The sequence below is a fragment of the Mesoplodon densirostris genome, chromosome 10 (genome assembly GCF_025265405.1).
Source record: "Mesoplodon densirostris isolate mMesDen1 chromosome 10, mMesDen1 primary haplotype, whole genome shotgun sequence".
Taxonomy (NCBI): Eukaryota; Metazoa; Chordata; class Mammalia; order Artiodactyla; family Ziphiidae; genus Mesoplodon; species Mesoplodon densirostris.
The window spans coordinates 2,936,367-2,960,195 of NC_082670.1; the positions used below are offsets into that span (position 1 = coordinate 2,936,367).

A 23,829-nucleotide genomic window follows, 5' to 3' on the forward strand; every position below is an offset into this window, starting at 1 on the left:
TTGTCTGCAGTAAAAATTAAGAGACCACGGGACTTGGACACATGCTTTTTTATTAGTATAGATATCTTAGACAACACTGCGGTTTCCAGAGGAGTGCCACGGTATTACATCAACAGTGTGAGTTTCTGACAGAGGCAAAACTGAGCACCATAGTATACAAATAGAAAGACCATGCTTGATTGAGGACAACAGAAGTCCACTACGGATGCACGACTCATTTCAGAAGTTCTCAGGCCTCGTCCTCGCCCTCCTCCTCCTCGAACTCGCCCTGCTCGTCGGCCGTGGCGTCCTGGTACTGCTGGTACTCGGACACCAGGTCGTTCATGTTGCTCTCGGCCTCCGTGAACTCCATCTCGTCCATGCCCTCGCCCGTGTACCAGTGCAGGAAGGCCTTGCGCCGGAACATGGCCGTGAACTGCTCCGAGATGCGCTTGAACAGCTCCTGGATGGCCGTGCTGTTCCCGATGAAGGTGGCCGACATCTTGAGCCCGCGGGGCGGGATGTCGCACACGGCCGTCTTCACGTTGTTGGGGATCCACTCCACGAAGTAGCTGCTGTTCTTGTTCTGCACGTTGAGCATCTGCTCGTCCACCTCCTTCATGGACATGCGGCCCCGGAAGATGGCGGCCACGGTCAGGTAGCGGCCGTGGCGCGGGTCGCAGGCGGCCATCATGTTCTTGGAGTCGAACATCTGCTGCGTGAGCTCGGGCACCGTCAGCGCGCGGTACTGCTGGCTGCCCCGGCTGGTGAGCGGCGCGAAGCCGGGCATGAAGAAGTGCAGGCGCGGGAAGGGCACCATGTTCACGGCCAGCTTGCGCAGGTCAGCGTTGAGCTGGCCTGGGAAGCGCAGGCACGTGGTGACCCCGCTCATGGTGGCCGACACCAGGTGGTTGAGGTCCCCGTAGGTGGGCGTGGTCAGCTTCAGGGTGCGGAAGCAGATGTCGTACAGCGCCTCGTTGTCGATGGAGTAGGTCTCGTCCGTGTTCTCCACCAGCTGGTGCACGGACAGCGTGGCGTTGTAGGGCTCCACCACCGTGTCCGACACCTTGGGCGAGGGCATCACGCTGAAGGTGTTCATGATGCGGTCGGGGTACTCCTCGCGGATCTTGCTGATGAGGAGGGTGCCCATCCCGGACCCGGTGCCGCCCCCCAGCGAGTGGGTCAGCTGGAAGCCCTGCAGACAGTCACAGCTTTCTGACTCCTTCCGGACCACGTCCAGGACCGAGTCCACCAGCTCCGCGCCCTCCGTGTAGTGGCCCTTGGCCCAGTTGTTGCCGGCACCGCTCTGGCCTGCCGGAGGGAAAGGAGAATATCAGACACGAAAACTTTAGCGAGGAATTCCAGATTCTGTCATTTTGACTCTCGACTAGATTTAGAGATGACAGATTCTTCTCTTTCAGGAACCCTTTCTACCTACAAACAATTTTTCCATATACCAGTGACCCTCCAAAACACTGGAGATCTAATAAAGCAAAAAGGTTAGTTCACATGAGGCAGTTAATTAAGAAGATAGATAGTTTAACAAAACCCAACTGGTTTAAAATTAAGAACAAAGAACCTTATGTAAATACTTAAATCAGCTACAAGGAACAGGCAGGGTGGAGGCACACGTGATCAGAAGAGGCCCCTCCAAGCAGCTGTCTCAGCTGCTCGTAACCTGTGCTTTTGGACTTCGCTTCAGGAAATGCTTGCCTGTTGTCACTGGTCCTCTGAGATGACCAGTCACCTGGGAGCTGCTGTTGGAAGCTTCCCTTTGCTCTTTATTCTCTGCCCACCCCAGGCTGCTCTGCCGTGGGATGGACCCTCTGCAGGTGGACCCCGTCCTTTGAGCTGTGCGGAGAGGGGCCAGAGGAGTGACAGCCCGTGGACCGGGGGCAGTTAGGCCAGGACTCAGGGCCTCTGTGGACACGCAGCCTCCAGCGGGGCACTCAGCAGTGAGAGCTGTGACCTCCACGGGGCTTAGGAGGAAGGGGGCCCCCTGATCCAGTGCCCGGGGACCACGCTACATACCGAAGACGAAGTTGTCCGGCCTGAAGATCTGGCCGAAGGGTCCAGACCTGACCGAGTCCATGGTGCCCGGCTCCAGATCCACCAGGATGGCCCGAGGCACATATTTGTTACCTGTGGGGACAGAGTAGGACTCAGACCTGCTGTAGGCAAAGGAATCACAGACAGCGCCCTGCTCTCTGGGCCTTTTACGGCAGAGTTCAGCAGGGAAAATTCCAGCATGAGACAAAAGTAGGAGATAGAGGCGGTTTCTGCTCTACAAAGGGAGATAATGGCCTGCCTCGTCATGACAAACATGCAGGAGACTTCAGGAACTCTGAAGTGTGTTTTTGAGCAGTTAAAAATGCATGCAGGAAGCCTTTCTTTGTCATTTGCATGTTCCTAATACATCTGCCGCAGAACAGAAAGCAAGGTGAGGGGGCAGGAAAGCTTCCAGTAATCACCGGCAGCTTCATTGTAGTACACGTTGATCCTCTCCAGCTGCAGGTCACTGTCTCCATGGTAACTGCCCGTGGGGTCGATCCCATGCTCATCGCTGATGACCTCCCAAAACTGGAAATAAAGAAAACCGCGTGACGGCCTGGCATCCGAAGTATCAGTAAAGATGGCCCTCTTCTTCCTCTCCTGTCCTTGGAACAGCGGCATTGCGGTCGGACAGTCGAGGAGACCCAGACAGACCAATAGCTGCCCGCCCCGATCCTCCAGCAGCTGCTGCTGAGGGGCTCAGGAATCCGCCGAGCATCAGCCATATTATGGCGACAGGCTGAGAAGCTGGGAGGAGCCCTGAAGGAGGAGAGTGGGCACAGCCGCGGGGGCTGTCACCCCCAGGCAGGGCTGAGTGTCAGCATCCCAGCTGATGGACGGGTCCTGGTAGGACCCAGGACAGGTGGACCCCGCCCTGCGGCTGCCTGCAGGGATCACTGTTTCCTGGCACAAACCCGACCCCGCTCTCCAAGCGGCGCAGTGTTAGGCGCTGACATCCTACTGCCCTCCGGCCACTGACTGCAGCAGCGGAATGGTGGGGTGGCGCGGGCAGGAGCCCAGGAACACGCGGGGGGCAGTGGCTGGAGCTGGCCACGGTGCGGGTGCAGGCTGCAGGCTGCATTGTGAATTTGCAGCAGGAAAGGGGGTGGCGGGGCTGGGGGGGGCAATATGGCGGTTCTGAAAGAGACCACGTCCTCGTGCAGGCGCCCGCCCACACCCATGCACCATGCCCGTGACGCCTCGCCCACTGCGGGCGACAGTCACAGCCCAGGACGGCCACCTGCCGCCGCGCAGGCGGGAATCAGACTCCGACGTTATACGTCATTCTGTCTAGCTGGTGCTCGCATTAAGGGATCTAACATCCCTGTCTTTCGGACCCACGAGAAGTCTCCATAACATATGTCACCCAATGACACTGCATTTTTTCATTCAAACTACAGACAAAATATACAAATTAAATTCCATATAAGGCCACTGGATTATCATGACCAAAGGCCCTATCCAAATCTCAGAGGCTAGTCTACCAGGGAAATACCAACCGTGTCCCTCAGAAGGGCCGGGTCCGAGGAAATTTCAAAGGGGCCTTGATTAAACACACACAGCTGCGTCGCCGCGCGCACCGCGGCAGGTTCTGTGGTTCCTGGGCCCCGCCCCGCGCCCGCGCCGAGAACGCGCCACCCGGGGCGGCGGCCCCCTCCCGGGCCCTGGCGCGCACCCTGGGGACCCGCCACCCCTCCACGACCCCTCCTCGGTCTTCACCCTGGGGACCCGCCGTCCCCTCCCCGGCCCCTCCCCGGCCCCTCCCCGGCCCTGGCGCACACCCTGCGGACCCGCCGCCCCCTCCCCGGCCCCTCCGGGCCCTGGCGCGCACCCTGCGGACCCGCCGCCCCCTCCCCGGCCCCTCCCGGGCCCTGGCGCGCACCCTGGGGACCCGCCACCCCTCCCCGACCCCTCCTCGGTCTTCACCCTGGGGACCCACCACCCCTCCCCGACCCCTCCTCGGTCTTCACCCTGGGGACACGCCACCCACCCGGCCCCTGGCTCGCACCCTGGGGACCCGCCACCCCTCCCCGGCCCCTCCTCGGTCTTCACCCTGGGGACCCGCCACCCCTTCCCAGCCCCTCGCGCGCACCCTGGGGACCCGCCACCCCTCCCCGACCCCTCCTAGGTCTTCACCCTGGGGACCCGCAGCTCCCTCCCCGGCCCGCCCCGGCGCGCACCTTGGCGCCGATCTGGTTGCCGCACTGGCCCGCCTGGATGTGCACGATCTCGCGCATGGTGCCGGCTGCGGAGCGGGTGGAGGTGCGGGCCCTAGGCTGTGCGCACCGCGGGGCGGCGGACTCAAGCGCAGAAACCTGCCACCGCCCCTCCGGCCGCGCCTTTTATAGCGGAGGCCCCGCCCCCGCGCGGTGACGTCAGCGGGCGGGGCGCGGGGGCGGCTCGGCGGGGCGAGGGGACTGCGGCACCGCGAGGGGGAGCCGGGGCGCGGCGCGAGGTTCGGGCCTGGGTGGGCTGCGCAGGGTGCCCCGGGTGGGCAGCCCAGCCTTTCCCGTGGGGTTTGCGGCGTCCCTAGGCTTCCTGCCTCCCGGGCAGGTTCCCGGGCCCGCGGCCTCGATCTCCTTCGTTTCGGGGTGGGAATGGCGGCGGGTGCAACCTCGGGGAGGGGGTGCGGGGCGGGGAGGATGGGGGTCCCGGTGCGGGCCGAGGGCGGCTGTCTTCGTGGAGGCCGGGGATGGCGGGGTGGGCGCCCTCCGCCTCGGCCCACGTGTGGAAGGCGGTCGGTGGGGGAGGGGCCGGGAGAAGTGCCTGGGCGCCTGGGCCTGTCTCGCGTGTGCTTTGGGTCCTGGGTCCTCGCACAGGCCGCTTACATGTGCAGAATATCGCGTGCGTGCCTGGATGTCCCAGCGAGCACGGCATCCCGGCATCAGCCCGAGCACGTGCCTTCCACGCGTTATGTCCCCTCGTGCCCACAGCCACCATATGGGGCTTGACCTCCAGCTCCAGGCCACCAGCCGCATGTGGCCACTCAACACCTGAACCCTGGGAGTCTGAACTGAGATGTGCTTACGTGTAAAATACTCATGCGGTTTCATGGACTTACGAAGTTTAAAGAATGTAAAATATTCCATTACTAATTTTGTATATTGATTACTTATCAAAAGAATATCTTGGATATATTTCTGAAATTAATTTCACTTGCTTCTGTTAAATTTTTTAAATGACTGCCAGACTCACAGTGACGACTAGAAAATTTTAAATTACCTACGTGGCTCACATTCTATTTCTGCTGTTCTAGAGTAAACATTATTACCATCCCAAGTTCACGGCTTGGAAAAGGAGGCTCAAAGAGTTGACCAGCCACCGGCCACAAAGCCTGTAAGTGAAGGCATCTAGCTTCCTTCTACAAAGAGAAAGCCCAGGTGAGTTTCAAAGGCTTAGTCAGGGTGAGGTAAGACCCAACCTTAATCATCCCTATGAACCATCCTGAAGAGGTGGCCAGGGAGCGGAGACCAGGGACTGCTTCCTTCTCTCTTTTCCTCTCGGAGGCCAGTTTCTCCAGCTATGAAATGAGAATTATAGGTGCCCTGCAGCCAGCTTTGTCAGTAGGAAAGGAGAAGCTCTATTTGAAAGCGGGTCAAGTTTATGGAGCAAAAATGCCCCCATAAAACCCAAGGTGATCCTGTCCTTATACATATTAAGCCCATTTGTCACGTTACTGGTGGGCAAAGTCACAGCTTCATCACCCCTGCTTCGGGAAGCCAGTCCTCGGGGTCCCTCCGCGGGCAGGCAGGTGCCTGGTGCCCCCTCCCGGGGTGGGGGCGGGTCTCCTAGGCTCCCTCCTCCTCTCTCCCTCCCTGTGCTGCTGGGCTCCCAGCGCTCAGCCCGTCCCACTGATGCTGTACCCCCATGCCTAGGGCTTGGCTAGACCTTCTCACCACCTCTACCCCCAGTTTCCGCTCCCTGGGCTCTTCACGACCAGCTGGAGCCTTCCAGAACCTCTCCAGAGGACAACTCTGCTCCAGGTAACTTCTGTGATTACACAGTTCCACAGAGGTTTTCTAGACATTACTGCGTCTTGGCCTTCGTTGTTTCATTCAAGGTGGGGATTTGGGGCCAAGTAGAAGCAGAAGATGAGACCAGGAAGGGATGGTACTGGGGACAAGGGGACCTTCACAGGTGGGCATCTCTCTACGCGTGGGGGGTGTCCACTTCTCTGTGTCCTGGTTGGGTTGTTAAGCAGGTCAGCTAAGCTCTCCGCCTCTGTTACTGTAACCAAAACATGGAAATGGGTTTTGTTACGTTATGAAGATGAGAGACGCTTATTCGCTGAATGCCCAGTTCACAAATATTAAGTGACAGCGTTGATTCCAGCAGGCCCGGGCCCCTGGGGATCCCTGGCAGCAAAGGCTGCCTCACTGCCACCCAGCGTGCACCCGGCCTGCTTCCTCCCTGGCACCCGCCCCATGTCTGTTCCTGTATAATCAGAGAAGCACGCGGGCAGAGTTGGAAATAGTGCTTGCCCGACCTAAGGTGACACACCCGAGGACTCTGAGCTGCCCTCCTCTGCCACATGCGTGTCCCAAACACCACCACATGGGCACACGGCACCTGTGCAGACAACAGCAGGAAATGGGGCCCACGGAACCTCCCTCCCTGGCTTAGGCTTTGAGGAGGTCTGGGGAGAAGGGGGTGGTTCCCCACTTCTCGTTGTGTCTAAAAAGAACAGCTCTGCTGGCTGTTGGGCAGGGTGATGGGGGAGGTGAGCCGGTATCTGCCTACGTGGGTCATTTCCTGCTTTGGGCCTGACTGTCATCGCCTGCGTTGGGGCCACTCCCTCCCCTAAGGCACTTTGGGGTGACGATGACAAAATTCAGCCTGGAGGGGGAAGGTGTGAGTTCCCTGTGGAAGGCCAGGCCTGTGTCTCACTAAAGGGCTCTGCCTGCCCTTCCCCCTCTGCTGCCTTCGCTGAGAGCCTCTTAGTGAAAGTGCCCTCTGAACGCCTGGTACTGTGATGGTGGTAATTACCGTTGGTTGATGCGTTGCTAAGTGACGGATGGGATCGAGTTGAAATATATTAGCTGGTCCTGAAATTTTGAGAACATCAGCTTCCTCTGTAGAATAATGAAAACCCAAGAACCATCTTAGCAATAAAATTGTATCCGTTATCCTGGAGCAGTCACATCCTGTTTGTTTGTGCCCTCAGAGAAGGCCCAAGGGATGAGGCACCTGATCTCTCTTTCCCCTGAAACATCTAAAATAGCCTTGCCTGCTCCCTTGACCGTTTGTTTGCACACATTTTCAGATTTTTTTTTTTTTTTTTTTTTTTTTTTTTTTTTTTTTTTGCGGTATGCGGGCCTCTCACTGTTGTGGCCTCCCCCGTTGCGGAGCACAGGCTCCGGACGCGCAGGCTCCGGACGCGCAGGCTCAGCGGCCATGGCTCACGGGCCCAGCCGCTCCGCGGCATATGGGATCCTCCCAGACCGGGGCACGAACCCATATCCCCTGCATCAGCAGGCGGACTCTCAACCACTTGCGCCACCAGGGAGGCCCCCATTTTCAGATTTTTAGTAAAAGCATCTCTTTATGAAGATGGAGGAATTTTGCTTGAAGCATTTGAGGTGCTTCCTTTTTAAAAAGACTGTCTAAAGTATAAACCGTCTGAACTTCAGTTTAATTTACTTTAAAGATGTCAGCTCCACCAGTTTATAAGTTTTTGCCCCAGACAATAATAATTTAGAGTAAATATATATAATGTTTCTCAGCTACCTTCTGGAATGTTTCATGTCCCAGTATGAATTATTTTTACTAGAATTGTCAATCTGGACCTTTTATAATTGAAAAAATATATAGTATACTGTGTGTGTAATATACACATACATTGTATATACATATATATTTTTATTGTGGTAAGAACACATTTCATGTATACATATTTTCTGAATACAAAATCAGAAAATTTATAAAATACTAAAGAACACAAGTATGTCTTTCCACACTCCGCTAGTTGTATTTTTTTCACTGTTCATGTTTGATATTTTCCTTTTTTTCCCTTTCGTGGGTTATTTAGATGTTTTTGTTTCTTTAAAACATGGTTTCATTTTTGCCTTGGACATTAAGAATGAAAGATACTGTTATTCTTATGCTATGACTTAAATAAGACATAATCTCACAAATTCTCAAATACGTGTAACCTTTTCCCAACCGCTACCATTTTCCCCGTAACCTAGAGAACCTGGACCATACCAAATTCTCTGAGCAAACTCTGCTTCCCGTGGCCAAGGCTATTCACAGGACTGGAGTGAATTTCCCCTATTCAGCCCACCCCACATTCCCTGAGTGGTTAAGAGCACAGGCCCTGGATGGATGGAGTTGGTGCAAATCCTGACTCTGCCACTTATTAGCTGTGTGACCTAGGGCAAGTTACTCGACCTCCCTGTGCCTCTATTGCCTCATCTGTAAAGCGGAATAATAACAGTACCTGCTTCCTGGGGTTGTTTCGAGGATTGAGTGAATTAATATGGGAAAGCACCTAGAAGACCCCCTGACCCACAGTAAGTGTTATAGCAATCTTAGCTATTGCAGTTGGCATCACTGTTTCCTTCCCTCCTTCCAGGGAGCTCTTCTCCATAAATCAGGGCTCAACGCCATTGTCACTCTCTCCACGATGTGCCCTGCTGTGTGCCTCGTAATACAGTGCACACACTTCCATGTTACAATCCTGGCCCCTAGTCCACGAGGCTGTGCACAGCAAGGAAAGGTGTTGTGGGACTGACGAGCTGCAGAACTCCTAAGCGGGGAGCTGAGGCCCCATTTGGATGTTCTTCCCCACCCCCAAACCCTGAGGGTCTGCAGGTCAATGGGCACTGTGCAGGGCAGTTCTGAGCACAAGCACCCCGAGGGCAGGGCACGGACTGGACCAGCCCCTGCAGGAGGCATGAAACCCGAGAGAGCCTTTTCCCCCGACCGTCCAACTTTCTGGCTCCCTCGCCACCTGTCTTCTGAATGCAGGCTTTCTTCACGCCAAAATCTGAGTTGCCAGAGACTTTTGGTGAGGCCAGCTGTGCTGATGGCCATGGGGCCAAGCTGGGCACGGAAAGGGTGCTGGTCATTTTCTCGGAAGCTCCAGAGCCCAGGGTTTGCTCTGTTTCACTTTCAAGGCAAACAGAGATTACGGAAAAGACTGACGTCAGTTTTCCCCTCTCCGAGGTGAGAAAGCCAGTAAGCCCTGCAGAGCCTAATAATTCTGTCTTCTGCTGAAAGTGTGCAGGGCAGCGGTGAACAGCAAGTAGGCATTGGGCATCCAGCCAGGCTGCTGCGGTCCTGTTCCCTCCGTCACCGCCCTCTGCTCTCCAGGGGCTCCCTGGCTCACCCATGCCCCATCCCAACTGCCAGGCTTTTCACCTGTAACCCAAGACTCCCTGCCCACACCGTGCCCCCTCACCACGTGGTCTGCACAGCTTTCTCTAGAATAGTCTTTGCAGAGGGACAAGCAGCCACCTACCACCAAACTTGTAAAATCCGCCAGGGAAGATGCACTTGAAATATGCAGTGCCTTTTTTAACTATAAAATCATATTGAGTTACATTTTAAGAGTGTTTATCGGACCTTCGAGCACTGAAGTTCTGGAAAAATACAGTCTCCGGGACTTCCTCACTTGTGCGGCCAGGAGTCTAAAGAGAAACCCCCAAATTGTTTTCCTGTTCACAGTTCCCTCCTTTGTTTGCCAACTAAGTCCCAGACATACTTGATTTGACTGTGAAGAAACACTACTTGTTTATCATCAGTTATTATCTATGCCTAGTTGTCATGGGGTACAAAAACAGTAATAAGCATCATTTCAAATATGGGGTGGATTAATTTTGTTAAATTTATTATTTGATTATACCAAATTTTGTTGAACACTCGTAGTCTGATGCTTTTGTAACTTGCTGCCAATATTCTCTTGTTTTTCTTAATTAGAAGAAGTATTTGTTAGGTCTACTCTTTTAATCTTATCAGCAAAGCCAGTTTACCACTGGGCACTATAAGCATAGCCCTTGCTAGTTTTCAGGACCTAAGAAGATGGTGGGTGGAGGTGACAACTCCAAAATATGAAAAGAAACCTGCAATAGTTAAATTAATGTTCAATTAAATGAAACATATCACATCAATTAGTCAAATGCAACTTAACTTTTATATCATAACATAAATTATAATAAAGTAAAAATTTTACAAAATGGAAATTTAAATACTTTTGATATGATGTGGGCGGTGCCTCCAGAAGCAGGAGTATCTTAGATGTACACAGCCCTTAAACTTGGACCCTAGAAAGCCCTTCAACTGGATCATCCATCCTTCACAATTAGTATCATTGTCTGGATATAAAGGAATAAGTTAAAATTTTTTGATAACTAGAAGAAAGATGGAGATTAAAGAAGATAGAGACGCATTATATAGGAAAGGGATGCCCTGAGAGAGCTCGAACAGAGCTGTGAAGAGGGAGGGTGGGAGGCACGTGTGTGCGCTTTGCGTGGGAGGAAACCAGAGGTCTTGGACCAGTCATTTCCCCTCACTGGCCGGCAGGGGGCGCATGGCCGAGGACCGCTTGCTTGCTTTGGGTGAAGCGGGGAGAGATTTGGTGAATTACAGGATAGAGAAGCAATGTGCAACCAGACACTTCTGTGTACTGGGTGTTTCACAGTCAAATTTTTGTTAACTCGTGGAATACGTGTACACCGTGCAGATTCGCAGGTGACTTTTACAGTTGCATAGTTTTGTGGGTTTTTTTTTCTTTTTTGTGTGTGTGTGGTACGCGGGCCTCTCACTGTTGTGGCCTCTCCCGTTGCAGAGCACAGGCTCCGCACACGCAGGCCCAGCGGCCATGGCCCACGGGCCCAGCCACTCCGCGGCATGTGGGATCTTCCCGGACCAGGGCACGAACCCACGTCCCCTGCATCGGCAGGCGGACTCTCAACCACTGCGCCACCAGGGAAGCCCACTGTGGTTTTTTTTTAAACATCTTTATTGGAGTATAATTGCTTTACAATGGTGTGTTAGTTTTTGCTTTATAACAAAGTGAATCAGCAACACGTATACATATATCTCCATATACCCTCCCTCTTGTGTCTCCCTCCCACCCTCCCTATCCCACCCCTCTAGGTGGTCACAAAGCACCGAGCTGATCTCCCTGCGCTATGCGGCTGCTTCCCACTAGCTATCTGTTTTACATTTGGTAGTGTATATATGTCCATACCACTCTGACTTCATCCCAGCTTACCCTTCCCCCTCCCCGTGTCCTCAAGTCCATTCTCTATGTCTGTGTCTTTGTTCCTGTCCTGCCCCTAGGTTCTTCAGAACGTTTTTTTTTTTTTTAGATTCCATATATACGTGTTAGCATACGGTATTTGTTTTTCTCTTTCTGACTTACTTCACTCTGTATGACAGACTCTAGATCCATCCACCTCACTACAAATAACTCAATTTCGTTTCTTTTTATGGCTGAGTAATATTCCATTGTATATATGTGCCACATCTTCTTTATCCATTCATCTGTCGATGGACACTTAAGGTTGCTTCCATGTCCTGGCTGTTGTAAATAGAGCTGCAATGAACATTGTGGTACATGACTCTTTTTGAATTCTGGTTTTCTCAGGGTATATGCCCAGTAGTGGGATTGCTGGGTTGTATGGTAGTTCCATTTTTAGTTTTTTAAGGAACTGTCCATACTGTTCTCCATAGTGGCTGTATCAATTTACATTCCCACCCACAGTGCAAGAGCTTCCCTCTTCCCCACACCCTCTCCAGCATTTATTGTTTGTAGATTTTTTGATGATGGCCATTCTGACTGGTGTGAGGTGATACCTCATTGTAGTTTTGATTTGCATTTCTCTAATCAATGATGTTGAGCATTGTTTCATGTGTTTGTTGGCAATCTGTATATCTTCTTTGGAGAAATGTCTGTTTAGGTCTTCTGCCCATTTTTGGATTGGGTTGTTTGTTTTTTTGATATTGAGCTGCATGAGCTGCTTGTATATTTTGGAGGTTAATCCTTTGTCAGTTCCTTCATTTGCAAATATTTTCTCCCATTCTGAGGGTTGTCTTTTCAACTTTTTTATGGTTTCCTTTGCTGTGCAAAAGCTTCTAAGTTTCATTAGGTCTCATTTGTTTATTTTTGTCTTTATTTCCATTACTCTAGGCGGTGGGTCAAAAAGGATCTCGCAGTGATTTATGTCATAGAGTGTTCTGCCTGTGTTTTCCTCTGAGAGTTGTGCAGTGTCTGGTCTTACATTTAGGTCTTTAATCCATTTTGAGTTTATTTTTGTGTATGATATTAGGAAGTGTTCTAACTTCATTGGTTGCATAGTTTTGTAATTCATGCGAGTTTGGGTCCCCCTGAGATCCCGGGACTGAGGTCGGAGGAATGAAGCCGAGGATGGGGCAGAGGTGAGCAGGGGAAGGGTGAGGGAGCACGGCGGCCCTGAGCGTGGGGAGTGGGCGCACAGGTGAGCTGTCGAGGCTGACCAGTGTTCACGCAGGCCCAGACCTGCCCTCCGGCCTTACTGCTGGGCTGAAAGGAGGTGATGTGAAAGCAAGACAAGGGAACCAGGAAGCACAGGGGTAAGTACGAGTGGGGCCTCTCCCTGCGGGGCGGCTGCTGCGAGTCCAGTCTAAGACAGAAGTTTGCATCCTAACTTCCTGCACTGGCAAATTTAAACTACTGACTTGGAGCCAGTCCTCGGGGAGGCTGTAAGGCTGCCTCAGCTGCCGTTTTCATCTTTCCCACCTCTTGCTGCCCTTCCCCCAGCTTGAGCACACAGGCTCCACCCCCTCATGAAAATCTGTACCAAGAAGATCATTTAGTACCAATCCATTAAGGCCTTATTCTGATGAGCAAGTATATTAACTCTTCCAAGAATGATCACATAGAGGCATAGACTTCTGTGGTCAAAGGGACCTGAAAATCAAATATTCAAACAGTAAGAGATATTCCAAAACTAGCCTATCGTGGTCCCCCGTGCAGAATTCCTGACAAGAAGCCACAAAGCCTGTTCTGGAGCAGCTTCCTGAGCAGGACTAAGGCTCAGAGAGATTAAAATACTTTTGCCCAAAGCCCTGCAGCTATTAAGTAGAAAAATCACGTGCTTTATGAACACAGATCCAGATTGTTGGAACCGAGGTTCCAGGAACCATGTTTGTTTCAGTCCCCAAGCTGTCCGTTCCTGGTAGGCAGAACTCGAAGCCCCAGAGTTCACCAGCCCCGGGGTTCACACACCTTCTCCCAGTTATTCAATCAAACGCTAATCTCAGTGCAGTGGGAAGGGATTCTGCAGGTGTAATTCAGGCCCCAAATCAGTTGACCTTAAAATAGGGAGATTACCCGGGCAAGCCTTCACTGATCACGTGAGCCCTTTAAGGGAGAATTTGCTCCAGCTGGTGGCAGAAGCCTTCAGCGTTTCAGTGCAGTGGCGCTCCTCTCCTGGTGGCCTTGAAGGTGAGGCTGCTGTGTCGCGGGCTACGTGCTGGTGTCGGCAGGCACCTCTAGGAGCTGAGCACGGCCTCTGGCCGACCGCCAGGAAGCCAGCAGGGGCCTCAGACCCCACATTGTGGGCCACTGGATTCTGCTAACCACCTGAGGGGTGCTGGGGGACCCGAGCTGCAGATGGAGCAGCCCGGACGGTCGGCTGTGCACGGCCCCCAGCCGAGAACCCACTGCGCCCCGTCAGACGCGGTAAGTTTGTTATGAGCCTGCCGTCGGGCTTGCGGCAGGGCGTCGCCCACAGGGTGTCGCCCACAGTGCACGAGAACAGTGCATCACTGCCTCCCCTTCGGTCTGAGGCCAGTGCCCCTGCCCTGAAACAAGGGTTTTAGTTCATTAGTGTTAATTATAAAATGCTCTTTTTAAATATTTTCTTTATTTTTTTGAAGTATAGTTGATTTACAGTATTGTGTTTCAGGTGAACAGCAAAGTGATTCAGTTTTATATAAATATATAGTTCTCTTTCCAATTCTTTTCCATTATAGGTTATTACAAGATGTTGAATATAGTTCTCTGTGCTATGCAGGAAATCCTCGTTGCTTATCTATTTTATATATAGTAGTGTGTATATGTTAATCCCAAGCTCCTAATTTATCCCTCCCCCTCCCCCTTTCCCTTTTGGAAACCATAAGTTTGTTTTCTATGTCTGTGAGTCAGACAAATACAAATTCATTTGTATTATTTTTTTAGATTCCACATATAAGTGATATCATACAGTATTTGTCTTTCTCTGTCTGACTTCACTTAGTATAATATCCTCTAGGTCCATCCATGTTGCTGCAAATGGCAAAATTTCATTCTTTTTATGGCTGAGTAATATTTCATTGTATATATATATATACCACATATTCTTTATCCATTCAACTATCGATGGACATTTAGGTTGCTTTTATATCTTGGCTATTGTAAATAGTGCTGCTATGAACATTAGGGTACGTGTATCTTTTCGGATTAGAGTTTTTGTCTTTTCCAGATATATGCCCAGGAGTTGAATTGCTGGGACCATATGGTAACTCTATTTTTAGCTTTTTGAGGAACCTCCATACTGTTCTCTGTGGTGGCTGTACCAATTCACAGCCCCACCAACAGTGCAAGAGAGTTCCCTTTTCTCCACACCGTCTCCAGCATTTATTATTTGCAGACTTTTTAATGATGGCCGTTCTGACTGGTGTGAGGTGATACCTCATTTTAGTTTTGATTTGCATTTCTCTAATAATTGGTGATATTGAGCATATTCTCATGTGTTTGTTGGCCATCTGTATATCTTCTTTGGAGAAATGTCTGTTTAGGTCTTCTCATTTTTTGATTGAGTTGTTTGTTCTTTTTTTGATATTGAGCTGTATGAGCTGTTTATGTATTTTGGAAATTAACCCCTCGTCGGTTGCATTATTTGCATGTATTTTTTCCCAGTCTATAGGTTGTCTTTTCATTTTGTTTACGGTTTCCTTTGCTTTTAAATTTGATTAGGTCCCATTTGTTTATTTTTGATTTTATTTCTATTGCCTTGGGAGACTGACCTAAGAAAATATTGCTACGATTTATGTCAGAGAATGTTTTGCCTATGGTCTCTTCTAGGAGTTTTATGGTGTCATGTCTGTGTTTAAGTCTTTAAGCCATTTCAAGTTTATTGTTCTGTATGTTGGGAGGGTGTGTTCTAACTTCATTGATTTACACACGGCTGTCCAGTTTTCCCAGCACCACTAGCTGAAGAGACTGTCTTTTCTCCGTTGTATATTCTTGCCTCCTTTGTCGAAGATTGACTGTAGGTGGTTGGATTTATTTCTGGGCCTGAGACAAGGATTTGGGTGGAAGTTTGTTAGGGGGCTGATCCCAGGAAGCCTGGGAGGGCAGTGGGGACGGAGCGGGGAAAGGAAGGAAGGAAGCGGCGTTCCGCACTGGCGTCCGTAAGAGACCCTATCACTGAGTCGCCCCTCTGAGTCAGGGAAGCTGGGCTATTTAGCCTCCAGTCTGTCCTCGCCTGATCGTCCTTCCGGAGGGCTGTTACAGGCAGGACACGCAGAAGGGGGCCTGGGAAGGACAGTCAGTATGGAGGTGCTCATTCGGAGGTACCTCCCCGTCTAGTGACACAGGCCACGTAGCCCGGGGTCCTGGTTGGGCCCCTTAGCTGGTGACGCTGTCTGCTCCATGCTTTTCAGTTCCTGCAATTTTCATGCTCCCCAGGTGCTCTCTACACTAGCTGAGCATCTCCAGTGTCTTCCTGGACCCCCATGAAACAGGAATCTGAGTCCTTTACAATCTGAAGTCGGGTGGGGGGACACCGGACCCAGAACTGGCTGGGTGGCTCCCAGCTGAGAGCTGTCACCAGCGCTGCTCTGACCGCGTCAGCTTCCAGGCAGCCGCCTCATTCTGGCGACTCAGGTGACGCTGTCCTGCTTCCTTGTGGGGCCGCAAAGACCGCGTCGCCCTCGCCGCGGCTCTGCCGGTAGTGCTGGGATCGTAGGGGAAGGACGTTTCCTTACTGGGTGGGGCTGGGCCTGGTTCTGGGGGAAGGGCCCTGTGTTCACGGCCGGTTTGCTCAGGCCTGCGTTCAGTATTTAAAATAAATCAGCTGCAAGGAACAGGCAGGGTGGAGGCACACGTGATCAGAAGAGGCCCCTCCAAGCAGCTGTCTCAGCTGCTCGTAACCTGTGCCTTTGGACTTCGCTTCAGGAAATGCTTGCCTGTTGTCACTGATCCTCTGAGATGACCAGTCACCTGGAAGCTGCTGTTGGAAGCTTCCCTTTGCTCTTTATTCTCTGCCCTCCCGAGGCTGCTCTGCCGTGGGATGGACCCTCTGCAGGCGAACCCCGTCCTTTGAGCTGTGCGGAGAGGGGCCAGAGGAGTGACAGCCCGTGGACCGGGGGCAGTTAGGCCAGGACTCAGGGCCTCTGTGGACACGCAGCCTCCAGCGGGGCACTCAGCAGTGAGAGCTGTGACCTCCACGGGGCTTAGGAGGAAGGGGGCCCCCCGATACAGTGCCCGGGGACCACGCTACATACCGAAGACGAAGTTGTCCGGCCTGAAGATCTGGCCGAAGGGTCCAGACCTGACCGAGTCCATGGTGCCCGGCTCCAGATCCACCAGGATGGCCCGAGGCACATATTTGTTACCTGTGGGGACAGAGTAGGACTCAGACCTGCTGTAGGCAAAGGAATCACAGACAGCGCCCTGCTCTCTGGGCCTTTTACGGCAGAGTTCAGCAGGGAAAATTCCAGCATGAGACAAAAGTAGGAGATAGAGGCGGTTTCTGCTCTACAAAGGGAGATAATGGCCTGCCTCGTCATGACAAACATGCAGGAGACTTCAGGAACTCTGAAGTGTGTTTTTGAGCAGTTAAAAATGCATGCAGGAAGCCTTTCTTTGTCATTTGCATGTTCCTAATACATCTGCCGCAGAACAGAAAGCAAGGTGAGGGGGCAGGAAAGCTTCCAGTAATCACCGGCAGCTTCATTGTAGTACACGTTGATCCTCTCCAGCTGCAGGTCACTGTCTCCATGGTAACTGCCCGTGGGGTCGATCCCATGCTCATCGCTGATGACCTCCCAAAACTGGAAATAAAGAAAACCGCGTGACGGCCTGGCATCCGAAGTATCAGTAAAGATGGCCCTCTTCTTCCTCTCCTGTCCTTGGAACAGCGGCATTGCGGTCGGACAGTCGAGGAGACCCAGACAGACCAATAGCTGCCCGCCCCGATCCTCCAGCAGCTGCTGCTGAGGGGCTCAGGAATCCGCCGAGCATCAGCCATATTATGGCGACAGGCTGAGAAGCTGGGAGGAGCCCTGAAGGAGGAGAGTGGGCACAGCCGCGGGGGCTGTCACCCCCAGACAGGGCTGAGTGTTAGCATCCCAGCTGACGGACGGGTCAGCCCTGGGGGCAGTGGCCAGAGCTGTGACCCTACTGTCCAGTAAAGCACATTCAGACTTAGAGATGGAGCAGCTTTAATCAGAAAGAGTGTTACTGTAGGAAGAGTGCTCCGATCTCAGAAATATGCCAAAGCATCCAGAATGAAAGAGAACAGGCTTTTTTCTGGCAGGGAGCGGGGAACAGGGCTAGTGCGGACTTTGTGGGCGGGGAGGGAGAGAGGGTGGGACAAACCGATGTGAAATCAGCTTGCTGCAGCGGGAAGAGTGTTCTGTAGTCAGCAGACCCTCAGCCTGACTGTTACAGGTACAGCGTTCACCTGTGTGCTTGCTTCAGCCTGGGGTCCATGGAGGCGGGACCGACTGAAGTTTGGTAAGAGGTGGGCAATTGTGAACACCTGGTCGTTGCCCCTGTTGTTTTATACAGACAAAATCTGTGGTTAAACGCTACTAGGGATGAATAACAGTGTGAGGTTGATGTGGGTTCGGTTAGTTGTCAGGGCTGGGTGGGCTTCCAGGTTCTTGGTGGCCCTGAAGGACCAGCTGTTACCATGTGCTGAGCATGTTCCTGGCCTGGCAGGTGTTAGAGGCTCTTAGAGACCAGGGGTTTCACAAGAGGTATGCTTAGGAATATTATTTTTTAAAAATATTGCAGGTTAAATTAGGGAGTAAAAACACAATCTGAAGTTGGAAAGCAGTTGGTTGAGAAGGCTCTGAGGTGTTGGTCCTGGAGCATATTTAAATGGCAGAGTGAGAGCGACAGTGGCAATTTGATGGATTTCTCGGTTTGCAGTAAATAGTTCGGGCAGCGGCACAGACATTTATGGGATTGCATGCGCAGCCGTTACTCCTGACCTCTGCCCCAGGGCCCCTTTGGGCAGCCCAGACCATGTCCAATGGCAGACCACTGTTGAGGACCGTTCACTGAGTTCCTGGAGTTCTCTCGTGTTGATGTGTCCTCGGTAAGACTGTCCACGGTGCTGGTCGCTTCCTGAAGCGGAGCAGGAAAGCGTAGAGGTTCTGGCAAACTGCCTGCGTGGCCCACCGGCAGCAGCTACAGACACACATGTCCACACGTGATCTGCAGCCGTCAAGCCTTCTGAGAGCCCTCCCAATCCCTTAGCCTCTTGTTCTAAGGCTTCTTGAGAACCTGGCAAGGAAGGAAGGTCGGGGCTTCTTCCTGCAGCCAGGATTCTGCATGTAGACTTGTAGCTGTGCCATGCTTCTGTTCCATGAAGATAGCCACAGGTAGCTTTTGGATCATCTAGTGCCTGAAAGCTGAAATCAGAGGTAATAGTGCAGTTATGGTGATGAAAGAAAGCAGTCTGGTTAAAGATTTGATAAGTGCCAGTAAGATTCGCTAGTAACAGGATCTGATCCAACCGCAGGCATGATCTTCCCAGTTTTGGCCCTGCCCTGCCCCATGGGAGACATTTGTAGAACCAAGAGGTCATATCCACCAGACCCTGCACCATGTCCCACATCCTAGGATGTCTGAGTTTCCTGCCCAGTCTGCTCCAAGCCCACTTCTAGCGCTGAGATGAGCCTCCCCTCCAGGGTCTTCCTGAGGGCAGGTTATTGAAACTTAGTACAGAAAATATGCCTGCCGTGTGCACCTCTAGGACCAGGGGGAGGCCGTGTGGGGAGAGGGAGTAGTGGGGTTTGGCCTGTGGGCTGGGATGTCCACAAACACGCCCCTGAAGCCCAAGACAAACTCTGAACACGGAGCTTCAGGTGAGCGTCCCAGGCTGGCAATACTCCGTGCACAAGGTCACACGTGGATGCAGGGAAGTGACGTGTCCTGACTCCATGGAAGGACAACCCTGTGTTTGGTTCAGCTCTGGACTCAGCCCTTTGCATTCTTCCCTTGGCTGATCTTAGTCTGTATCCTTTCCCTGTGAGAACAAAACAGAACTGTAACTGTGAGTATACCAGCTTTCGGTAAAGTTCTGAGTCCTCCTAGTGAATTATCAAACCTAAGGGTGCTGTTGGGGACCTTTGATCTTGCAGTTGGTATCAGAAGCAAGAATAGTCTTGGCGATCGTTTCCTCTAACCTCACAGTTGGCCCAGATGCTTCCCAGTTGGTGTCAGAAGTGACATTTGCTTGTGTGACCCTGACTCATGGAAACATATGGTTCAAGAAGAGGGAGGACGATGGGGTGGAGGGTGATGAGCCTGTGGTTCCTAGGGGACCACAGGTCAGCTGAGGTGTAGAACTGGAGCCGTGCTGCACTTAGTTGTGGGAGGTACAAGTCACACGATGGCTCCAGCCCCTGAGCAGTTAGCTCACTGGACGCGTGAGAAAATGCGGAGTAACAAAGAACAAGCGAATGAGTGTCCGTCCCTGCGTGGTTGTTCTCTGCAATAACCAAAGCGAAAGTGGGGTGTTAGGATGGACCTTGAGGCTGAGTCACGCTTGGATTCAGGCTGCTCTGAGCTAACTCAGGGCTGCCACCAAAGACACAGATGGCTGAGATCTGCAAGATAATGGGGAAGAGACAAAGGGGCAAGTCCGAGCCGGTCCCAGTGGGGTTCAAATCTGTGAGTGGTTACTATTGGATAAACTAAGCAGACGTTGATGGGATCAGAATAAAGGTCTCACTGCAGCGCTCTCAGAAGTCGGATGGACCCATGGGAGCCTCTGCTGGTTCCTCCACAGTGAAGGGCCTTAAATCTGCTTCGTTCACCTTGGTTTGGAGGAATTTTAAAAGCTGGAAGGCACAGATGACAATGAGACAGCTGACCAAGAATTTCATGAGGTGACGGCCCATAGTCTAATCAAGGCGCAGACTGGCTAAGAGCCCAGGTCCCTTGGGCAATCCCCCTCCCCTGCCCCGAGCTGGGAGCCCAGGGTGTGTGCCTGTGAGGGAGCAGGAGTCTCGGCGTGGGGTGGGGGGGAGAGATGCTCTGGGAGATCCTGGACACGGAGGCCCGTGTGCTCCGCTGCAGATTAGATTCGGAGGATACAGGGAGAAAAGAGTCCGTGGGACTGAGGGGAAAGTTTGGATGAAAACTGAAATGTTCCAGCAGATTCTGTGAAGTGGTTGTGTGTCCTTTACCTGAATGTTTCATGGGGCGGATGTTGTATCTGACTGGAGAATGCCTCCCCTATCTAGTATTATAAAACAGGAGGCAGGTAAAGCCACTCCCAGCTTTATCACTGTTGATTTGACAAACAAGCGGTAGTCACCGAAATTGCCTGAAGCCTCCAGCTTGCTCATGTGACCAGGCCGAAGTACGGAGAGGTGATCTGTACAGCGACCCGTGTGGGGTGCAGACCGGGGCTTATGGCGGAAGCCTGGGAATCCCGCCTGGCAGTGACCGCTGGGATTCCCACTGGAGAATTCCAGAAAATTTCCATTGCAAAGATCATTCCTAGCCTGCTGTTGGATGTTACTTGAAACTGCCCCGATGGCTGAAGGACCTAAGATAACCTTGGAACCTGAAAGACCTGTAATGTCTTGGGTGACATCAGAGAAATGCTCTCTAGAGAGGGGCGTGCGAAGAGCGTCCCATAGTGGATGGAAATGGTTTGTACAGGAAAGGGTGCTGACGGCACTAGAGGAGGAGAGGGCACCTCCCCCAGGACTGACTCTGGAGCCGCCTGAGGCGCTACTGGACTCTACAGCCACCTGGTTTGCCCTGTCAACAGCTGTCCTGACCAGCAAAGGGCTGCTTGGATTGTGGCTGGCAGTTAGGAAGCGAACGCACAGCATCCCGTCTGGAGAGCTGCCGCTCTAACTGAAGGAGGAAGAAAGCAGTCAACTCAGTGGCCTGGAAGGCAGGGTATTTGCCTCTATGTTTGGGCTTTTAATGACTCAGGGGTTGTGGCCAATGGCCTGGCCCTAGGGTCAGGCAGACGGGCGGCGGAGCCTGGCATGTTAGAGGGCCGCCCGCATGGGGCACAGCCCTGTAGAAGTCACTCTGGGAGTTTGAGGGGTGCATCCGTGTAGGGCATGCTCGCTGCCCATGAGAAGCTCCCCGTTTGGGGATCGGGAGAGGTTGGGACGGGTAGGTGGCCATTCTTGAGGTGGCCTCGTGGGTCCACGAACTCGGTGGATGTGTGGGTACCACAGCAATGCAGAGATGGCCTGAATCTAGACATACTCCTCCTGAGGCACAAAATGCAGCCGTGCACGGCCGTCAGGGGGGGCTGTTGCTGCTCCCCGCCACCCCCCGCCATGGTCGTAGACACTCTGGGTTAGGTTTTGCATGCCTGCCGGTAGAGGCAGTTGTGCAAAATACTGTAAAAGGACTGGAGTAGGAGGTATTGTACCAGTTCGGACCGCGGAGTCCCATGTCTTCAGATCGAGCACCCCACTCTCATCCTGAGAAATAGTTGGGTAGATCACTGGAACAGGCAATGATTCAGGCAGGGAGGGCCGGCTTACACACCTCTGTGAGTGTGTGCTCACACTCCACAGGAAGGGGGCCGTGGAGGGTCCACCGGGGAGGTTCCTCCACTTTTCTGTGGCATCTGGGGTACAAGCGGGAGGGATGCTGACACGACTCTACAGCCCTTGCCCACATCACCTCAACTTCCTTTTTCTGGATGCAGTGGTCCTGGGACCAGGGCCGCAACCACTGGCCAGTAGTCGGGTTGATGCCTAAGCAAGAAACTCTCACTGTACACTCCCATCTTTATGTCAGAATTCCTAAGGGCCAGAGCGGGTGGGTTGTGCCTTGATCTTATCTGGCAACACCGGGGCTAACAGTGAATATGCAGCTGCGCCCCCTGGTGGTCAGGAAAGCCCACTCCTTCTGGGCCTCGTGACCCTCCCCTACGAGAAAGGATGGGGGGACTGAAGGGGGGACTTGCCAGGCTACCATTGCTGCTGCCAACCCAGCACAGGGGCCGAGCCTAGCATCCTTTCCAAACAGAGGTGGACAAGTCTGTTAAAAATCAAATGATCAATGTGGAACGGGAGCTGAGGATAAAGGAATGAGGAAGTAAGTGGTTTGTGCAGTGAAGGAAATGCAGCGTTTATGTGGCTGCCTTGACAGAGACTCGGAGCACGAGGTGGTTGGGGCCGCTTAGCCCGGGTGCACCAGCTGCCTGAGAGGGTGGGGCTGTCTGTTGCCAACGCCATGCTTGCTTTTGGAACCTGATTGGTCGAGTGGAAGCCTACAGAGCTGAGTGGCATGGCTCAGGGAGCATCGTGGGTTGGGATGATGCCCTGACCCCGTTGTCGATGACTCGGTGGGACTCTGATGAAGTGTCATCTTTTGACTGTCATTTGTCAGGCTGCCACACTGTGATACGGGGGTGACGCTGGCCTTGTTGGTGAGACTCAACCACTTTATGCAAACAAGTCTGATGATAATACTGATGTTGATGGTCAAATATGATGAGAAATGGAGTTAAATCCTGTTCAGGATGTAATAAAATGACTGGCTTGGGGAGGAACTGGGTTGACCCACCCATCAGCTAATTTGTATGCTGCGTTTTCTGTACAAGTTTATCTCGAGGGGAAAAGAGTAATCCACTTAGTACAGAAAGATGGAAATATATGTACTGGCCTTGTAGGATAAAGCAATGAGTTGTTTCCTATTGCTCAGTCTGATAAATACTGTATCAAGTATAGATGCTCAAAGACGACTGCTTTGCTGTAAGAGCGCCTTGGCCAAAAGCCAGGGGTGGCCTGTGTGGTGAAGAATTAATCTTACCCAGGAGAGGTCTGGGCTCTTCCCTCGGCTGCTGGCAGGTGATTTCCAGGCCCCTGGCATGTCCTGCCTGATATGAGTGTGCTGTTTGCTTGGGGGGCTTTGGCCACTGAGCGTCTAAGGAGTGACTTGCAGTTGGGGCTCTGGGCCACACGGTACCAGGTGAGACCTCCCAGGAACTAGAGACCAAAGGCCTCAGCGTCCAGGAGGAGCTGGCGCAAGAGGCTGCTGGGTAGGCCGGGAGGTGGTCAAGTCCCAGTAGGAACTCCTGGCTCACAGGCTCAGGTCATCGACCTCCTGGGCGATGCTCCATGCGTGTGGTCTCACATCGATGGCAGGGGCTTAATGTGTCCATGTCCCCACGGGGAGAGGACCCCTGGGCCCTTGGCCTTCTGTTGGACACTCCTGGATACCTCCCATGTTTCTCCTCCCTCGGCTGATTTTAACCCACGTGCTTTCCCTGTAATAAACCATAAGCAGGAGTAGAACAGCTTTCAGTGAGTTCTGTGAGTCCTTCTGGAAGATTATTGAAACTGAGGGTGGTTTGGGGAACCCCTCAAACTTGTACCTGTCAGAAGTGAGGGCAGTCTTCTGTGTGGACACCGTGCCCCCCGCCCAGACTTTGTAGTTGGCCCTCATTTATTCAGGGGACGTGGTGAGTATTTACTACTGAATTCTGAACCCCCCAGGCTTCTCCTTGGCTCTCAGCACACTGGCAGCCAGGTGTAGGGAACAGGATGTTGGTGAGGGGATTCTGGGGAGTATGGCTGTCTCGGGAAGAAAGCACTAATAATAGT

At 52.6% G+C, this 23,829-nt stretch overlaps 1 protein-coding gene and 1 long non-coding RNA gene across 2 annotated transcripts in view; one reads left to right on the forward strand and one right to left on the reverse strand.

Moving 5' to 3' along the window:
* Positions 1-33: 33 nt before the first annotated feature.
* TUBB2A (tubulin beta 2A class IIa) lies at positions 34-4,333 on the reverse strand. The gene is made up of 4 exons (XM_060111302.1): positions 4,212-4,333; positions 2,451-2,559; positions 2,011-2,121; positions 34-1,290 (listed from the first exon to the last, which is right to left on the reverse strand). The coding sequence occupies exons 1-4, from the start codon at positions 4,266-4,268 to the stop codon at positions 230-232; spliced, it is 1,338 nt and encodes a 445-aa protein (XP_059967285.1). The 5' UTR covers positions 4,269-4,333; the 3' UTR covers positions 34-229.
* A 159-nt stretch (positions 4,334-4,492) lies between these two features.
* The window catches only part of LOC132497641 (uncharacterized), a 30,121-nt gene continuing 10,784 nt past the window's right edge, over positions 4,493-23,829 (forward strand). The window contains exons 1-3 of the long non-coding RNA XR_009533624.1: positions 4,493-4,622; positions 5,288-5,411; positions 5,907-6,014. This is a non-coding gene — a long non-coding RNA (uncharacterized LOC132497641). The remainder of the gene's footprint in view (positions 4,623-5,287; positions 5,412-5,906; positions 6,015-23,829) is intronic.